The sequence below is a fragment of the Pseudonaja textilis genome, chromosome Z (assembly GCF_049901715.1).
Source record: "Pseudonaja textilis isolate UNSWEBS1 chromosome Z, rPseTex1.2, whole genome shotgun sequence".
Lineage (NCBI taxonomy): Eukaryota > Metazoa > Chordata > Lepidosauria > Squamata > Elapidae > Pseudonaja > Pseudonaja textilis.
This window is the reverse complement of record NC_142008.1, coordinates 125030491-125050144: the sequence shown is the minus strand read 5'-3', so window position 1 is coordinate 125050144 and position 19654 is coordinate 125030491. Positions and strand designations below refer to the sequence as shown.

The 19654-nt window shown below is 50.6% G+C and overlaps 2 protein-coding genes across 2 annotated transcripts in view; both read right to left on the bottom strand.

The window, feature by feature from the left end:
* PPP1R35 (protein phosphatase 1 regulatory subunit 35) overlaps nucleotides 1-389 on the bottom strand; it is a 2078-nt gene extending 1689 nt beyond the window's left edge. The window contains exon 1 of the mRNA XM_087917294.1: nucleotides 380-389. Coding sequence (XP_087773420.1) covers nucleotides 380-389 — 10 coding nt within the window. The remainder of the gene's footprint in view (nucleotides 1-379) is intronic.
* Nucleotides 390-571: 182 nt separating this feature from the next.
* On the bottom strand, nucleotides 572-19374 carry POLR2A (RNA polymerase II subunit A). The gene is given in 14 exon segments (XM_087916450.1): nucleotides 572-832; nucleotides 2005-2099; nucleotides 2817-2985; nucleotides 3400-3609; nucleotides 5280-5490; nucleotides 6893-7017; nucleotides 8705-8837; nucleotides 8955-9176; nucleotides 10574-10772; nucleotides 10958-11240; nucleotides 13942-14115; nucleotides 15276-15412; nucleotides 15741-15873; nucleotides 18916-19374. Coding segments are annotated over 14 exon segments (2427 nt in total). The 5' UTR covers nucleotides 19006-19374; the 3' UTR covers nucleotides 572-586.
* Nucleotides 19375-19654: the final 280 nt, after the last annotated feature.

Below are 19654 nucleotides of genomic sequence, written 5' to 3'. Positions count from 1 at the left end.
GGGTTGGACTGAGAGAGAGAGAGGCTGGCCCAAAGTCACCCAGCCAGCGTTCATATCTAAGGCGGGACTAGAACTCCCAGTCTCCTAGTGATTGGCCCAAAGTCACCCAGCCAGTGTTCATATCTAAGGCGGGACTAGAACTCCCAGTCTCCTAGTGATTGGCCCGAAGTCACCCAGCCAGTGTTCATATCTAAGGCGGGACTAGAACTCCCAGTCTCCTAGTGATTGGCCCCAAGTCACCCAGCCAGTGTTCATATCTAAGGCGGGACTAGAACTCCCAGTCTCCTAGTGATTGGCCCGAAGTCACCCAGCTGTCTTTCATGCCTAAGGCGGGACTAGAACTCCCAGTCTCCTAGTGATTGGCCCAAAGTCACCCAGCCAGTGTTCATATCTAACGTGGGACTAGAACTCCCAGTCTCCTAGTGATTGGCCCAAAGTCACCCAGCCGGCTTTCGTGCCTAAGGCGGGACGAGAACTCCCAGCCTCCCCACTTTCTGGTCTTAACTCCTAGACCAAACCGGCTCTCAAAACCAATCGCCTGCCCAGGGACCTGAACCCCGGGCCCTCTGGTGAAACCTGTGACGCTCTACCGACGAAGCTCTCCAGAGTTGTGGGAGGTGGGCCCTACCTGGGAGATGTTGATCTTGGAGCCTTTGGCCCCTGAGACCACCATGGACTTGAAGTTGTTGTACTCCGAGAGGGACTTCTGGGCAGAGGAGCCGGTCTTGTCTCGGGCGTCGTTCAGGATGCGGTTGACCTGGTTCTCAAAGGTCTGGCGCAGGGTGTTGCCAGGGGTGGGCTCCAGCTCGTTGTTGTGGGCTTTCTCGATGACCTGGAGGATGGAAGAGATGGCAAGGGTTCAAGGCAGGCCCAAGGAGACAGGCCAGGCTTCTCAAGACTGACTCCCTCACCCCCTCCTTTTCCTCCCTTCCTTCTCCTTTCCATCGTCTTCCTTTCTTCCTCCCTTTTCTCTCTCCCTCTTCTTTCCATCTGTCTCCTCCCTCCCTTCCCTCTCTCTCCCTCCTTCTCATCTCTATTCCTTATGTCCTTCCTTCTCCTTTCCATCGTCTTCCTCCCTTCCTCCCTTTTCTCTCCCTCTTTTCTTCTTTCCAACTGTCTCCACCCTCCCTCCCTCCTTCTCATCTCTATTCTTTGTCCTTCCTTCTCTTCTTTCTCCTTTCCATCGTCTTCCTCCCTCCCTTTTCTCTCTCCCTCTTTTCTTCTTTCCATCTCTCCTCCCTCCCTCCCACCTCTATTCTTCCTTCCCTTCCTTCTCCTTTCCATCGTGTTCCTCCCTCCCCTTTCTCCCTCCTTCTTTCCCCTTCCCATCTCTATTCCTTCCTCCCTCCTTCCCTTAACACCCACCATCACCCCCACAGCGGGAGATTTTTCCTCCTAAACTGTCCCCACGTTCCTGGAGCAGCTCCTGCGTATTCTGCTGCTCTCGACTGAAGATCTCCGCCCCCTGTTCTGATTTTTTTTTAACTCGATCCCACTTTTAATACAACTTTCAGACTTTTTCAAAGACAACATTAAGTTTGTTGAAAAAGGCCCAGCTCCCTCCGGCCTGAAGCTCCAAGCACCAAGCGAAGAAAGCATTTTTTCCTCAGGGCTGTTCTATGAGCTGGCTTGTTTTCTTGTAGACGTTTCATGACCCAACTTGGTAGCATCATCAGAAGGGAGTGGGATTAACTGTCCCCTAGTTGTGGGTCATGAAATGTCTGCAAAAAAACCAACAATGTTTGCAAAACAACAGCAACCCAGCTCAAGAGTGCCAAGGACCCAGCAGTCCTTCTGCTCCTCCTTCCTTCATTCTGCAAGCCTCACTAACTTTAGCGCTGATGTTGTTACCTAGCTGGGTCGCACAAGGTCTGCAAGAGAACCACCAAGCTAAAGGGGACACCAAGGAACGAACAGGGTGACCCAATCCCACGTCCTGGCATCCAACCCATGTCTTTATCAGCAGCCCAGATCTGGGTCTCTTTGTGGCTTGCTCCCCGCTACCTCTATCACATCCTGTTTGGCTTTCTTGATCGTGTTCTGGATGTCCTGGTAGGTCTTGGCATCAGCGATGGAGTCCCCAATACCAATGGTGTGCCCTGGGAAAGAAGAAGAGCGATTTGAAGGCCAGGGATTAAAAAAGGCAACAACCCTAAACCCTAAAAAAAACCCCGAAGAGCTTTACTCGCTCTCCTGGCTTTCCAAAACTATGTGAAGACCTGGCTCGGCCGTCTTGCTTGGGGGGCCTCGTAGACGAGCGCGCAGCTGTGGGACTGGTGAGCACCCCCCAAAAAAAACTTTTAATTAAATGTTAATGTTAAATTTGTAACTATCCTTGCCTCTATTTTAAATTTAGTTTTTATATTTATGGATGGATGGATGCGGGGAGGGGAGGAGAGAGAATAGACAGATTAGACAGACAGACAGCAGACAGGTAGAGATTGACAGATAGGTAGGTAGATACAGACAAGACAGCAGACAGGTAGACAGCAGACGGATAGACAGGTAGACAGAAAGCAGATAGATAGATAGCACATAGAGGGCAAGCAGGGACAAACAGCAGATGGGATAAGAGGCAGGTAGGTGGGCAGACAGGACACTGAATTAGACAATAAACAGAGGGATGGATAAACTGTCTTTGGATTCTCGGCAAAATATCCCACGTGGTATAAGGTACCCGCCGATGCCACCCCTGGCCCAAAGCGGCCCCCTTTTCCGAGGAACCAAGCACCAGGACCCCCCACCTGTTTTCTCCAAAGGCTTCCCCAATGCTTGTGGGGAGAGGGCAAAGTCCCAGCAGCCCCCGCCAGCCTCACCTTCGATCAGCAGCCAGTTGTTGATGACCGTCTGGATGTTGCTGTAGAACAAGCGGGTGACGTCGTGGCCCATCTCCAGGTAGGAGATGTGGACCAGGGAGCCCGCCGAGGTGCCCAGGGACTTCTTACACAGGATGCCCATGATCAGCTCCCCGTTCTCCACGATCACCTGGAGGTTGGGAGGAGGTAGGCGGAGACGGTCTCACCCAAAGGCTGTAGGGATCGTGGGACGAAGCTCCACCACCCCAAGCTAAGCCTGCGCCCCCGGGGGTCCTGAGACTACCCCCTCCAGCGCCCCCGCCCCCGTCACTAGTGGGGCCAAGCGCTTCTGCAACAGGTTGGGTTTTCTGTAGACATGACCGAGTCGGAAGGGACCTTGTAGGTCATCTAGTCCAACCCCCCCCACCCCTCAAGCAGGAGACCCTACACCGTTTCTGACAGATGGCAGTACCCGTTTCAAGATTTGTTTCGCCCCGGGGGAAAGCAAATCTCTGGAGAAAACGTGCGTGCACACACACACACACACACACACACACACACACACACACCGCTCCTTTCCCAGGCAGGAAGCAACCATAGGTACCTTGGTGTCTCCCGGTGAGATGTGCTTGTACGGGCCACTGTCTTCATCGTCCGGATGGGTGCTGTGGGTCCGGACACAGTTGATGTGACCTGGGATGATGAGGGAGAAAATCTGCTTCCCTGTCCAGAGTGGGTGAGGCTTCAGGATGGCTGGCTGGGGCACTTTGCCATCCCAGGTGGAGAGGAACATCAGCAGGTTCATCACTTCCCCCTGGAGGAGGGAGGGAGGGAGGAGGAGGGAGGGAGGAGGGAGGAAGGAAGGAAGGAAGGAAGGAAGGAAGGAGGGAAGGAAGGAAGGAAGGAAGGAAGGAAGGAAGAAGGGAGGGAAGGAGGAAGGAAGGAAGGAAGATAGAAGGGAAGGAGGGAGGGAAGGAAGAAAGGAGGGGAGGAAGGAAGGAAGGAAGGAAGAAGGGAGGGAGGAAGGAAGAAGGAAGGAAGGAAGAAGGGAGGGAGGAAGGAGGAAGGAAGGAAGAAGGAGGGAGGGAGGGAGGAAGGAAGAAGGGAGGGAGGGAGGGAGGAAGAAGGGAAGAAAGAAGGAAAGAAGGGAAGGAAGGAAGGAGGGAGGGAGGGAGGAAGCAAGGAAGGAAGGAAGAAAGAAGGGAGGGAGGGAGGAAGGAAGAAGGGAAGGAAGGAAAGAGGGAGGAAGGAAGGAGGGAGGGAGGGAGGAAGAAGGGAGGGAAGGAGGAAGGAAGGAAGGTGGGAGAGAGGGAAGAAGAAAGGAAGGAAGGAAGGAAGGAAGGAGAGAGGGAAGGAAGGAAGAAGGGAGGGAGGGAAGGAGGAAGGAAGGAAGAAGGAAGGAAGGGAGGGAGGAAGGAAGGAAGGAGACAGAGGTAACAATCCACATCCTCTTGTCTTCTACGCTAACTCTACGGCAATTACAGGTAGGTGGTGCTTCCCCCTCCCCCCCCCACCCGAAAAGCAACTGGACTTTCTGGTTTTCCTTTCGAAAGGCATTTCGCTTCTCCTCCAAGAAGCTTCTCCAGCTCTGACTGGAGGATGGGGGATGGAAGGGGTTTGTCCTCCTTGCATTCAGCTGGTCATCTTTGAGCGAGCCCACTTTGAGGCCACTTGGGAGGTTCTCTCCGTGTCTTCGGGGTCACCCGAGTGGCGCAAATGAGCGTGGAGCCTTCTTGGGAACCGCGGAAAGGAGCCGTGTCGTAGAGTGGAGACAGACGGGTGCGCGTCCCTCCCCTTTGTTGAAGGGGCTGCTCAACTTGGACACACCGGCGGTTCCTCTCCTGGCAAAATGGGGGCTGTGCAGTCTTCCAAGGAGCGGCCTTTGTCTCTTCAATGCAGACGGGACCGCTGAATCTAGTCCTCATGGGTTTGTTCTCCTACCGCGTTATGCCACGCGTCTGCGAAGTGGCTCTTTAGTTTCCCCATCATCTACCTCCAATCGACAACAGGGTCCTTTCAGCAGTCCCAAGAAGGCCCCGCACCCATTTGCACGACTCGGGGGACTGTCATGCCCCCGTCAGAGTCTGAGTGCGAGGAGGAAGCCGGACAGCTGACAGGGAGCGTGAGTGGGGGGGCTCCGTTGGCTGTGAAGGAAACTGGGGAAGGGCAAAGTCTGGCTGGGAAGAGCAGAGGGGAGAGGGAGAACGAGGGAGAGGCAGTTCAGAGGAAGACCCAGGCCCACCATCCCCTCTTCATCCTAGGGCATGCAGGGGAGGAATGGAGAAGGGAGCAACGGGGGTTGCCTGGCTTACGGGGGAGGAAAGGGTCCTGATTCCCTTCCATTAGCCACAGCAGGGAAGAGAGTTTAAAAGAGATGCAAGCTCAAAGGTGATCCTTGAGTCGAGGACTAGCTGCAATCAAGGAAGCCGACTTCCTGAGGCCTCTTTTTTTGCCCAAGAAATGGGACGGACAAGAGACGCTCACCCTCTCCAGGAAGACGTCCCTCTTGGTGAACTTGCGGACGGCCGTCAGCGTGTCTTGCACGATGCCCATGACGGGCCTGTTGGACTGGGGCGTGACGATCATACGGGGCACCATGGCCAGTTCCTGGATCTCCGCCCGGGTCTCCAACGACTGGGGAAGGTGGAGGTTCATTTCGTCGCCGTCAAAGTCAGCGTTGTATGGGGTGGTCACACTGATAGGGGACGAAGAGACAAGACCCCCGTCAAGACATTGCATTGTTGATGAAAATTGTAAACAAGCCACACAGCTCAAGGGGCGGCGTGTGTGAACGCTGAATTCTGGAGCTCAGTTGTTTCCTTGCAGACGTTTCATGACCCGACTAGGTACGTCATCAGGACTAAATGGTAGTAGGGTTTTTCCCCGTTTCTATACAGAGATTTGCCTTGGTGGGAATTTTCTGCAAGGAACTATACTCGCAATCCGGGAATTACCAATTTGAGAGAATCAATCAAACTTTGGGCCAATCACCAGGAGACAGTGAGTTCTAGTCCGCCTTAGGCACAAACCTTTCAGCCCAACCCACCTAACAGGGTTGCTGTGGGGAAAATAGGAGGAGGAAGGTATGTTGGATATGTTCGCTACCTTAAGTCGTTGTAAAAACAATAAAGGTGGAATACAAATAGCTAAATAAATACAAATAAACTTTGGTGGCACAGCGGTTAGAGTGCAGTACTGCAGGCTACTTCTGCTGCCTGACAGCTGCCTGCAATTGGACAGTTGAAATCTCACCAGACTCAAGGTTGACTCAACCTTTCTATTGTGGCCCACCAGCAACCAGCGGAGCTGGCAGCAGACTCGAACAGCGAGGAGGTTGGGGAGGAACCTGGGCCAGTCCTGGAGTCTGGGGAAGGCTCCGACAAGTGCTCTGTGTCAGAGGCAGAGATGGGGTCAGGGCCGCCTGACAGTTATCAGCTGCCTTTGGAGTCGGAGACCAGTGGGGAAAAAGAACAGCTGGAGCCTGTTCCCAGTGTGCGCATGCACAGAGCTGCCAGGAGAAGGGAACAGCTGAGGAGCAAGGGTCGACTTGGAAACAAAGCCACAGGTGGATGGTGAATGGCTCCTCCCAGAGGGAATAAAGAGGAGCGAAAGGGGAGTGGGGTTTGCAGGAGACTCTTAGTTCAATTCATTTCGGTGAAGACCTGTTCCTGCATTCTTGCCAAGTATTGTCTGCTACAGCTGGCGTTTAGAAGATATCGGCCTGGCAACTCTCCAGACCTGACAAAGGTCTGTAATTGTGCAATATCTTGAAAGACGGTTTGCCAGGACTTTGCTGGAGGGGAATTCACTGTACGCTCAATAAAAGGGATTTTATCGGGACGAGGAGTCGGCTTTTGTGCTCCTGGGGAAGCCTATGTCATAACACTTCCATCCTTCCGAGGTGGGTAAAAGGAGGACTCAAAATTGTTGGGGCTACAGGCTGACTCTGTAAGCCACTTAGAGAGAGCTGTAAAGCACTGTAAAGTGGTATATAAGTCTAGGGGCTAGTGCTATTGCTATTCCCACCCCCCACCAAAAAAGGCTTACGAGGGAACCAGAAGGGTTCAAAGCCTTGGGCAGAAGGAGCAACGCCCAACCTGAGATTGAGTCGGAAAGTGGACCAGGGCAGGATGCGGACTCGGTGACCCATCATGGACATTTTGTGCAGCGTCGGTTGGCGGTTGAAAATGACGATGTCTCCGTCACACATGTGTCGCTCCACCTGGAAGAGAAGGCCAGCGGTTTGACAAGAGAGAGACAGAGAGGGGAGAAACCCACGCAAACCCAAGGCGAAGGGTTCTCCCCACTCCCCCCCAAAAAAACCCCAATCCTAATTCTACGCTTGCTTAGCTCAAGAGCAGTGGCGGGATTCAACAAATGGTTCGGTGACTAAAGGCAGGTCCGACTCTTCACTGGTACTACCGTTCGCATCAACTGCTCCATGCCGGTTGAATCCCACCCCTGCCCCAGAGGAAACTAAAGGACAACACAAGCTAACTGCCAAGATTTACCGGATGATATTTTTTTGGGGGGGGGGTGTCCTCCTTTAAAAAGGGGTGCGTACAGGTAGTTCTTGACTTACGACTACTTAGCAACTTTTCAAAGTTACAACAGCACTGAAAGAAGTGACTTACAACCGCTGCCCAGTTGGGACCATAGTAGCCCTATAGTCCCATGGTCAAAAATTTGGGTGCTTGACAATCCTGTATTTACAATGATTTCACCCTCCTGGGGGGGATTCCGGGATCCGCATTTGTGACCCTCCCGGCCAGTTCCAACCAGCGGGGTCAACGGGGCAAAGTTGGATTAGCTTTAACAACCGCGTGAGTCCACCCGCCATGATTCACTTCACCACTTGGCAGCCACCTGGCTGAGCCATAGATCCCGATCCCAATTGTGGCCGATCTACAGGTCGTCGTTGATAAGTCAGCCCCCCCCCCCCCTTCCCAGTTGTTAAGCGAATCTTGCTTCCCCTGTCAACTTTGTCAGATCGCAAGAGCGGATTCACGTGACCTCTGGACACGACAACAGTCGTAAGTATGAACCAGTTTCCGAGCCTCTGAATTTTGATGGCGTGATCACGGAAAGGTCATAACTGTGAAAAATGGTCATAAGCCTTGTGGTGCCCCAGCATGTAGCTTTATATACTGTGGTTGCCTTCTAGCCCCATCTAGTGGCCAGAGAGACAAACATGCCCCAAGTATATTGTTTGAAGCTGATCCCACCCATTTACCCATCCACCCACTCTCTCAAAACAAGTGCATGCTGGGAAGCCAGACTCCATTTCCTTTGACATTTCGGAGGAGAAAGAAACACAAGGAAGCGTCCATCTTAATCCGTGGCATGTGGTCATCCAAGAACCCACCCACATCCCACCCACAGAGTAGGGCTGGCAAGATTTAAATTGCTTGTATTTATTAATTGTTGTGGTCAGCAGGAACTCGATACTTCTTATCTGGTATTTGGTTCTCATTGTATGTATCCCTGTTTCCCCCCAGTTTCACCATATCCTGTTCTTCCAATAAAGTCTTCAGATCTACCCACACCGTCTGTTTTATTGGAGCCTATAGGTGCTTTTAGTTGCATGTTGAGCTTCGTACAGTAGGGATAGAACAAGCCCCTTTTTTTCAGCGCCGCTGTGACTTTGAACCGTCGCTAAACAGACTGTTGTAAAGCTTAGCGCTATCTGCGTAACATGTCCTGCAGTTCCACGCTACCCAAGCGAAGTTGGCAGGAAAGATAATCCGCCCTGCCCCCTTTTTAGATCAGTCTCGCCGTTTCCTAGGGTACCATTTCAGTTCGCCCCCACCTCACCCCACCTAAGAAACTGGGAGGGCCACTCTTCTGCCCCACTGGAACCAGTTCTACCCCCCCACAGACACACACACCCCTTTTCCAGCCAGACTGACCTTGTACCCAATCTGCAAGTGCAGGTCGCTGGACTTTGGGTGGAAGCGGAGATCAATCCTGTCTCCGTTGTGCCGGATGATGTACTTGGCTCCGGGATACTGACTGTTCCCTCTGCTCACCAGCTCCTGCAGCCTGAGGGGGGTTGGATGGAAGGGGGGTAGCCAAAAGGGTCAAAGAGATGGCCAGACCAGCAAGGCCTGGGTCACCAGGGAGGGGGGGGGGGGGTGCCAGCCCAGCCTCGGCCCTCACCTGTCAATGTTGAAAGGCGCCACGATCTCGGCGAAGGTCATGTTGGCAGCGATAGAGCGTGGCACGCCCACCTGGTCGATGGAGAGGTTGGGATCGGGCGTGATGACCGTCCGGGCGGAGAAATCCACCCGTTTGCCCATCAGGTTCCCTCGCACACGGCCTTCCTTCCCTTTCAGACGCTGTTTCAAGGACTTCAGAGGCCGGCCTGATTTTTGCATCGCCTGCAAGGAAGGCGGGTGGAGGGCAAAGCCAGAGCGGGCATCAGAGCCTCTGGCATGCAGATGTTAAAAACAAAAACAAAAACAGGACCCCGGACTTTGGTGAAAGGGGATCAACATGGCAGCGTGTGGGATTTTAGGGCCTCTCCCCCACCCTCTCTCTCTCTCTCTCGGTCTTCACAGCCCCTTCCTCAAAGGAGGGATCTCATCCCTGCATTCGGGGAACTTGACCCCCCATCGTCCCCCGTGGAAATCAGCTCGGCCCCCACTTTTGACACTCTTCCAAAAAAAGGCTCTAGACGTTTTGACGACGACAGGGGAGACCCCAGGGTGATAGGAAGGCCACCAAGCTGTCGGCGGGGAAGGGTTGGTTTGTGACTTTTGACTGGGTTGTGCAGTTTGCAAGCCACCCAGAGTTACCAGGAGTGAGTTGGGCAGCTCTACTAACGATTCTTTTAATAAATAACGCATTAAGGAAAACGCCTTCCTAATGTTGAAAACTCATCCGGAGGATCGACTCAGTTAGCAGCTTAAGATCTTCCTACCTAGACTGTTGCCCACGTAAGCTGGACCTTAAAAACTCGTGGACTTCAACTCCCAGGATTCCCCTGACAGCTCCTCCCCGCCCCTTTTGCTGAAGTCAAGATATATTACGTTGACCACATTTCCACTGTCTATTAAGGAAGTTACCCGATCCCCACCCCCCCAAAAAAAAGTGCAATAAAGGTAGTCTAGCCTCATTTCCTTCTGGTCCTATCCAGGCTGAATGCTGGTTAAACCCCTGCTGGCTGGGGAATTCTGGGAACTGAGCTCCTCCCGCCCTTTCAGTGCCGAGATAGAAATAGGCTGGCTTAGGCCAAGCTGGCATTTCCCCAATCTAGGGGTGTGTGGAACCTTAAACACTCAAAAGAGCCATTTGGACCAGTTTCCCACAGAAAACAACACACTGGGAGCCACAAAAGCTGGGTTGGTCGTGGCCAACTCCCTTCTAGTCACATGATCTGCCCCAGCCACGCCTACCCGGGTTTTGTGGCTTCCAGGTGTTTTCCGTGGGAAGTGGGTCTCTCTCCCATTTCTCAGGCTGGGTGAGGAGTGACTGGAAGGGGAGGGCGAGGGGCGGGGCCAGACCAGCAGTCGGATCACCCAACAGCGGCAGAGGGCCCAAAGAGGATCCAGAGCCGGGGGTTGCTGACCCACGCTCCAATCCAATGCCTTCCAGACGGGTTAGGGCTACAATCCCGAGAGGGCCACACGCTGGCTGGGGGATGCTGGGAACCCACCCATCTTCCAGGGGTCGTGATGGAGAAGCCGTGTTCTAGAGTATGGGCACCGGGGTATTTTGGGAGGGGGAGGAGGAAACCTCCTTGGGGCTGTTCCTGCCCACACTCTTCAGGCACTTACCGGGGCAGCCCGGGCAGTTCATTGTCCACCATGGTGGCCACGTGGAACTGGAGGAGTTTGACATCTTCCGCGATGACGTGAGCGGCCGCCCCGTTCTGCTCGTTCCGCCACAACTGGTTGTTGATTTTGACAATGTCGGCCAGCTTGTGGAGTCAAGTCATCCTGGAGGGGGAAGGAGGGAAGGGGCTGGGGTCAGCGTCTGGCAGCCCTAGGTGACAGTGCCGAAACGCTACTGGTTCGGCCTGGCTTCACCGAACCCAGCGAGTCCCCCCGGGAGCTTGGAGGGATGCTAAGCCAGTCTCCAGGCCTGCTGCGAATTGGCGGCACCGGGTCTGGGTTCAAATCAAAGCCCCCCTCCACCTCTTTGAGCTGCCCCACAGCCACCCTGATTCCTGGCCGAGCCTTGCATGACGACGGCCGGTCTGACGGACAGCGGAGGGACGGGGAGCACGGTGCATATCATCCACTCCGGCCGGGCGTATTTGGGGTCCATGCCCAGGATGAAACATTCCTCGCCCGAGATCCGCTTGAAGATTTCGTGGACCCGTTCAGGGCTGAGCAGGATCTTCTTCTCTTGAGAGTCCTCGTTCACGTGCTTCCACTCGGCGTACAGCTCCAGGCCCGAGCGGCGAATCCTCGGCTGGTAGCGCCCGCAGCCCCCGTGGCCCTTGAGGGAAGGGAGAAGTCGTCACTGGGGTGGGTGGGGGACCCGAAAGGAAACCCTGGCGCAAAAGAGCCTCTCTGGGACATTCGTTTTTTTCATCCTACCCTTGTTTAAAAAATAACTCAAGATGGTGGACGAACCTAATACTCAATACTTCCTCCTATTTTCCCCAGTTTGGTCCAATGGTGAAGGCACCAGGCTAGAAACTGGGAGATGGTGAGTTCTAGTCCCGACTTAGCCATAAAAGCTGCTTGGGGAGACGACGAGTTCTCGACGACGATTGATTGGGCCAATCAACAGGAGACGACGAGTTCTAGTCCGGCCTTAGGCAGAAAAGGTGGCTGGGCGACTTTGTGTCAATCTCTAGGAGAGGGTGAGTTCTAGTCCCGCCTTAGGCAGAAAAGCTGGCTGGGTGACCAACAACCAGGAGAATGGGAGTTCTAGTCCGGCCTTAGGCGTGAAAAGCCAGTTGGGCGACTTTGTGTCAATCTCTAGGAGATGGTGAGTTCTAGTCCCGCCTTAGGCATGAAAGCTGGCTGGGCGACTTTGTGTCAATCACTAGGAGACGGTGAGTTCTAGTCCCGCCTTAGGCATGAAAGGTGTGGCTTGGTGACTTTGGGCCAATCAGCAAACGATGGTGAGTTTTAGTTCAACCTTAGCTACGAAAACTATTTGTGTAACTTTGGCCAGTCCGTCTCTTTCAGCCCAAGCCACCCTCAAAGGGATGTTGTTGTGGGGAAAATAAAAGGAGGGAGGAGGATTAGGCCTGTGCGCTGCTTTGAGTTGTTTATAATACGGTCAAAATAAAATAAAAACCTAAAAACAAAAGGCAGCCGGAGAGCCTTCAGTGCAGAACTGAAATCTATCCCAATGGCCATGATCTACTCTCCTGAAATTTGCATTTTCACTCGAGACAATATTTCTCTAGTTTTCTTCTTTTTTCTTCTATTTTCACTGAATAGTCTTTAAGGGTTAGGCAAAAGAACATTAGCAAACCAATGTGTGACCGAGCTGAAATTCACTTACCTATTACCCAATTTTGTGTGTGTGTGTGTGTGTGTTTTGTATGTTACCACAACATTTCTTTTTCTGTTTCAACAGGAAACCCCAATCAAGCTGGGTAGACTTGAGGCAGAATTCAGACCCAATTAATTTATAAAAAGCTCTTTTAGCCTAAGAGCCTTTCTGGGACCTCTTTGTTTATCTTAAATGGGCATCCATTACATTAATTCAGAAGAAAACTCAGGCACACAATCAGCAGAATTGCCCCTGGGTGACCTGCGAAGGGAATATTGATGGGGGAAAAATTAAAAAGACGCTGTTAATGGGGAGTTTTGTTCTTCCTTCTGAATTGACAAGTACGGAGCATCCGTTTTTGTTTTGTTTTTTTCAAATTGGAAATTGCAAGTGAGGCACGCGCGCACGCTTTGATCAAATTGCCCTTGGAAGATTAGCGGGTTAAAACTATCACCAGGTGTTAACGTCTGTGCATTAATTTCCCCGGTGGAAATTCAGACCTTGGGAAAGGGAACAGCTGTTTTCCCGGGCAACAGGCAGACGGAATCGGAGACTGTAATTTCTGGTTGAGACTTGACTGACAAATATTGATATTTTTGTACTTATTATCAAGGGGAAAAGGTTCCCAGTCTAATAATTAAACTTCAGTACGGGCTCCAGAAATGGCAACCGCTACACATAAACCATGCCAAAGCTGAAAATCAGAGTGAATCAATTTAATGTTTGGTCAAACGAAACAAAAAAAAAAAAAGGTGAAAGATGGCTGAGTGACTTTGGGCCAATCACCAGGAGAGGTTGGGAGTTCTAGTCCCACCTTAGGCAGGAAAGCCAGCTGGGTGACCTGGAATCAGTTCTTCTATCTCAGCCCAGCTCACCTCACAGGGCTATTGCTGTGAGGAAAATAAGAGGAGGAAAGTATGCTGGATATATTTGCTGCCTTGAGTCATTTGTGGGGTATAAATAAATAACCAGGCAGTGATTTTCAGGCTAGATTAGGAAAAAGTTGATTGAAAGAAGGATCAAAAGAATTCTAGGGCCAGCCAGTATCAACAGAAGATATTCCTTGCTAAGTCAAGGATGTTCTGCCACAAAAGGATACAAACAAAGAGTGGTCCAAGTATTTTGCACTAAAAGTTCAGAGAAGAGCAACTAAGAGGATTAAAGGCCTGGAGACTAAGGCCGTACGAAGAATGGCTGCAGAGGTTTTGGGTCTGGCTAGTCAAGAAAAAAAAGAATTAGGGGTGACAGGATAGCAATATTTCAGAATTTAAGGGGCTGCCACGAAGAAGAGGGGAAGGGTTTCCACTTATTTTTCAAAGCACCAGAAGGCAGGACAAGAAACAATGGGTGGAAACTAATTGGAGAGAGAGAAGCAACCTAGAACTAAGGAAAACATTCCTAAGCTATCATTAAAGGTTGTACCTTATAATTCTTGATGAATGTACCTTTTCTTTTTATGTACGCCGACAGCATAGGCCCTAAGAAAAATTCCTCGTGTGTCCAATCATTACTTGGCCAATAAAGAATTCATTCATTCATTCACTGAAGGACCCCAAACCCTGCAAAAGGTTTTCAAACTGAACGGGGGAAACTCCTGAGCCAAGACCAAGAAGTGAGGGATTGGGAAGGGGGAAGAGGAGGGTTGGCTAAACCAGCTTCCCTTCCCCACCAAGTTGGGGCTTCTCACCTTTTCCTTGGTGAGGTCCTCGTCGCCTTCAGGCTGCTCCACCCCAAATTTGTTATCCATCTCCTCTCCTCCCTCACAGATGTTCTTCCCTTTGCAGAGATCGTAGACATAGGTTAACCGCTTCTTTGGCTGGCCTTTGGATTTGGTCAAGATAACCTTGATCTTCGGATTGTTCTGCCAGGGAAAGGAGGGAAAACGTACAGGAAACGATGCCCACGGCTTCGCAAGGCAGGACCAGGGAGGGCACGGAATGCCAGTAGTCTTTGCCTTTATTTAACGTTTCCCCGAAAATAAGACCTACCCTGAAAGTAAGTCCTAACTTGATTTTTTTTTTTTTTACACGTGCACCCAATGTAAGCCTTGCCCCCAAAATAAGCCCTAATTAAGATCCCACCTACTCCAGAGTGGACAGGTAAAAATTAAGCTAGGGTGGGAATGGGGAATGGCTGGAGCTGCCCTACTTCTTACCTTCGGACAGGTGTAGCCAGGCCTCGCACCCCTCAACACCTGCCTTGCCGGCCTATTTCTTCTGCAGCCAGCAAGGCTTTGCTGAAGGCCTCTGGAGCTGATGACTCTGGATTGATCCAAAGTTATCAGCTATTTTTGTCTGCCAAGGCCTTCAGGAAAACCTTGCCGGCCGCGGAAGTTCCTGAAGGCCTCGGGCAGCCAAAAGGAGTCTGAAGGCGATGTGAGCAAGTGAGGTTGGTGGAGGACATTCCCCGAAAATAAGGCCTGGTGCCTTTTTGGGTGGTTAAAAAAAAAAACGAAGACAGGATCTTATTTTTGGGAAAACATGGTATTTTTAAAATTTATTGGTCGCCCTTCTTATAAGAAGGTAACTCTGATAGTTTGACTTACAACCTTAAATCTACAATCTTAAAAAGATGACTAAATATACCAAACTGAAAAGACATAAATAAAATACAGGGGTCCTTGATTGACTCAGAACAGTTCGTTTAGCGATCAAAGTTACAACAGCACTTACAAAAAATAACTTTAGGGCAGTTTTTGCAACCGTGGCAATTGACTCGCATTTATGACGGTCATAGCATCCCTGGGGGATCACATGATCCCCTTTTGCAACCTTCCAAGAAGCAGAGTCCCCAGGGAAGCCCTTAACAACCGTGTGAGTAACTGAACTGCAGGGATTCACTTAACAACAGTGGCAAGTGAGGTCATAAAACGGGGCTTAAAGCTCACTTAAATCAATGTCTCGCTTAGCCACGGAAACGTTGGGCTGAACTGTGGTCGCAAGAGCTAAAAATCCCGACTTCAACCTTTTCGCTCGGGGTTCGGGTGCCATGTTGGGGAAGAGGAGGTGCCTCGTTACTCACCGAGTCAACCAGCAGTTTGGAGCAAAAGAAACAAACGCACCGAAGGACTTTCATGGTTTTTCCTAAAAAGCCGACATGGAAGACCGGCTTGGCCAGTTCAATGTGGCCAAAATGGCCGGGACATTCGGTCATGTTGCCTGCGGAGAGAAACAGGAGGCAGTGATCATAATCACCTTTGAACAACCCCATAATCCCTTGCAGGGGTGGAGCCTGGGAAACTAGAGCTAGCAAAGAGTTTACTGGCTGGATGCCCTTCCTGTTGCCAACGCGGAGCTTTGTTCGGCAGATACATTCTCATCGGGCCCAGAGAGAGAGAAAAATCTGCCTCCACCTAGGATCGAACCCACAGCCTCCTGATTGTGAGGAGAGAGCTCCAACGCACCCCACCGCTCTCAAACAGGAGGCGGTGATGTCCCCGGCCATATTGGCCCACCGCCCAGATGGGGGCAAGTCGGGGGTCCTCACCTGCGCACGTCTGGCACCGCCCAGTCCTTTCGATGACCCCCTGGCGAGGATCCATCAGCCCTCCGAGTTTGGGGCGACCACCTTCCGTGGTCTCTGGGTACTTGATGCCCGTTTCGATCACCGACATCCGTTTCTAGAAATTGCAAGCAAAGAGCGGGTGAGTGCCGGGTGCCGGGAAGGATGGGCCTCTGGTTAAAAAATGTGAACGTGCCACAAAATAGTGGCAACTCCAAAGAGCCAGAGAGGAAATTAATACTTTGGGGGAGAGACTACAAGTGAAAAGACGGAATGTGTTTATTTAGGTTGGCCTAGTGGTTAAGGAAGCAGGCTAAAAACTGGGAGACTGGGAGTTCTAGTCCTGCCTCAGGCATCAAAGCCAGCTAGCTGGGTGACTTAGGGACAATCGCCACCAGGCGATAAAAGAGTTTTCTAGTCCTAGAATTGTATTTGCACAAAACTGGAAAAGTGAAGAGATTCCTACGGATGAAAATGTGATTAGGAAAATATTAGAATGTGCAGAAATGAATAGATTAACCCTTGCAATTAAGGAGAAAGAACAAACTGAATATTAGACGACATGGGAATTATTTTATCGATTAGAAAACCGGAAGCTAGAAATAAAAGCAGTGAAATATAGAAAGTATGTCACAACAAAAATATATACAGTATGATGACTGTTATTGATACGATTAGGTTTACTATGCTTATTATGTTATTAGAAGACATGTTAAGAGGAAGAAATGAATAAGTTTGTTATATATATTATTGTAAGATTAGAAAATTAATACCAATACAATGTGCACTGTGGTAACTTTTGATTGCTATTGCAAAGATATTTGTATCTAGACACACTGTTTAATGGAAGATGGAATGTTTATATTAAAAAAAAATTTTTTTAAAGAGTTTTCTAGTCCTGCCTTAGGCATGAAAGCTACCTGGGTGACTTTAGGTCAATCACCAGGTGAGGGAGAGTTATAATCCCACCTTAGCCACGGAAGCCACCTGGTTGGCTTTGAGCCAGCCCCTCTCTCTCTCATCCCAACCCACTTCCCAGTGTTGTTGTGGGGAAAATGGGAGGGAAATGTGTTGGATATAGTTGCCATATCTTATTTATATAGAAATAAAAAGGTAGCTTATAAATAAAATAAAAATAGTTAAATAAAATCTGATTACTCATCGCTTTTAAACCAGATTTACTGCCAAAGGGATTACTAGGGAGCCTCAATAAAAAAGATTTTTCAAATGGTCACAACCCACATGTTTAACAAGATGATACAAACTGTCACAACTCTGGTTTAACAAGATATTTTGCTAACTGGAGAGGGAAAAACAATTGATCCACATCATTGGCAGATAGATATTTGACAATCTCAGCTACCCCACACACAGGACGGGGCTTTTGGGAAAAAAAGAGAAGGGGAACTTGAAAATCTGATTTGGCAGAATTTTGGACAAAAAGGACTTAAGGATTGAACAAAACAAAGCCTTGGAAGCAGTACTGAGGAATTAAAAAAAGTTGGTGGACTGAACTTTGTTTAATTATTAAATTTATATGCTGCCCATCTCACTGTTGCAGTGACTTTGGGCACTTACAATGTAACAAAAAAGTAAACACAAAACTATACAAAATGAAGGGGATTCCATAATAAGAAAACAAGCTTGTAGCTGCTGAGTAACTATGGGCCAGTTCCCCCCACCTCATCAACCCAGACTACCTCACAGGGTCGTTGTTGTAGGGAAAAGGATTAGGAATAATCCCTGCTTTGAGTGACTTATAAAGTAATAGAGGCAGAATAAAAATTCAGTAAACCAATCTGAAGTTCCAAGCAAGCAAACTCTTTGAAGATTGCCACGGCTGCCAACTTGCCCGCCCAATTACTCTGAGACAAACGGCATATAAAATAATTTTGATATTTTGGACTAACACACAATTGGAAGGACACAATTGAAGTTGGTGGCAGAAGCCTTTAAATGGCAGAATTAGGCAAGGATCACCCTTGGCCCTGATCTTTATCAAGCCCCACTCTTTTAAAAGTCAGGATTAAAAGAAATGGGGATTGGGGGCAGAGAGCAAGAGAGACCCCAATCCAGAGTGAAACCATTTCTCAAAGGAAGGCCACTGACACCAGATACTTGGTTTGGAAAGAGCCATTTGCACTTGGAAAAACTGCAATCTTCCCAAAAGTGAGAGGAGGAGGGCATTTGGGAGAATGGGGTGGTCACAGCCCCCCCTCTAAGTAACTCAGGATTCCCCCCTCCAAAATGCATTTTTGTTTTTTGCAAAGGATTTACACTTACCAAAAAAAACTTGCAAAGGGGGGGGGAAAGGGCAGGGAGCTGCTCGGGAGAGTTGTTGGAGTCATCAAAAACCCCTAAAAAATCCAAGGCACCCCCCTCCTCAAATTACGATGCAAAGCACAAAGTTTTTTTAAAAAAAACATTTTTTTCTTTTTGCAAAGAGGCATTGGGTACTTGCAAAGCCCCCGCTAAAAAAGGAGGCACTTGAGAAAGTGGGGTCCAATAACGCCTAATTAACTGAAGACCATTCACCCCATATTTTTCCTTGCAAAGAAGCACTGACACTTGTTGCAAAAAACTTGCAAACTGCCTCAGTTTGCAAGTTTTTTGGGGGTGGGGGGGGAGGCTTGCGAAGCATTTGGAACTTGCAAAAACTTGCAAAGCCCCCAGAAAGAAGGGAAGGGGGCGCCTGAAAAAGTGGTGGGGGTCGAAGAACCCCCTAAGTTAACTGAAGACCTTTCCTCCCCATTTTTCTTTGCAAAGAAGCACCGACACTTGTTCCAAAAAAACTTGCAAACGGCCCCGAGGAGGAGCGGGTTGCAAAGAGGCATTTGGCACTTGCAAAACCCCCAGAAAGATGGGGCGCTTGAGAAAGTGGTGGTGTTGGAGAACAACCCCCCAAGTTAACTGAAGACCCTTCCCCCTCCTTTTTATCTTTTCTTGCAAAGAAGCACTGACAAACTTGCAAACTGTGCACACACCCGCAAGAAAGACGGGGAGGGGCTGCTTAGGACAGTCTGATGGGGGGGTGTCACAGAAACCACCCTAAGCAGCCCAAGACCCCCCCTCCTCCCCAAATTCCGGTGGAAAAGCAAATTTTGGATACCCCAAACCCACACCACCTACCCGCCGCCACCCTAAACGTTGGGCCACCCACCATCTCATCCGGGCTGAGGATGCCGAATTGCACGCGCTTGATAGTGCGCAGCGGGCACGCGCTGTCCCCGGAGGGCGCGCCCCCGTGCATCTTGGCGGCCCCCTTTTTCCCCCTCGCGTCCGCCGCCGCTTTTTTTTTTTTTTTCCTTTTCCTGGAGTCACGTGACGCTGCTGCTCCTGCTGCTGCTGCTGCTGCTCTGCCTCCGCCTTAGTCCGTCACCAGCCCGGAAGAAGCCACAGCAGCCGCTGCCGGCCCTTCCCCCAACACTCCGGGTTCGTTTGTTTTTGTTTTACGCCGCTGTCCGAAACTCTGTCCCCCGGGGAAGCGTCCGGCTTCTCGCAATGCCGTCGGGAAAAGAGAATCGACGCGCCAAAATACGAATTTGCCCCGCCACGCGACCACGTCCAGCCGCTTCCTCCCTCCCTCCTGTCCTCCCCCTCCGCGCTCTTCGGCGCGACTGAGCGAACTGGCGCCGTCGCCGCCTTTATATAGCCTAGCTCCTCCCAACACGGGGCTACAGGAGTACTACGGCAAGGGCGAGGACGCCGAAAGGGGCGGGGCTGCGTCTGCGTCGTCTCCGAACGAGAGGGGGCGTGGCTAGGACCCGAGGGAAAACAAGAAGGAGAGGTGGCGCCGGGGAAGGAGGAAAGATCGAACCAAGTGTAAGGGGGGGGGAGAGAAGAAAATGTACATTAATGATAGAAATATAATTTAGACTTTCGTGCAATTTTATTTTTGG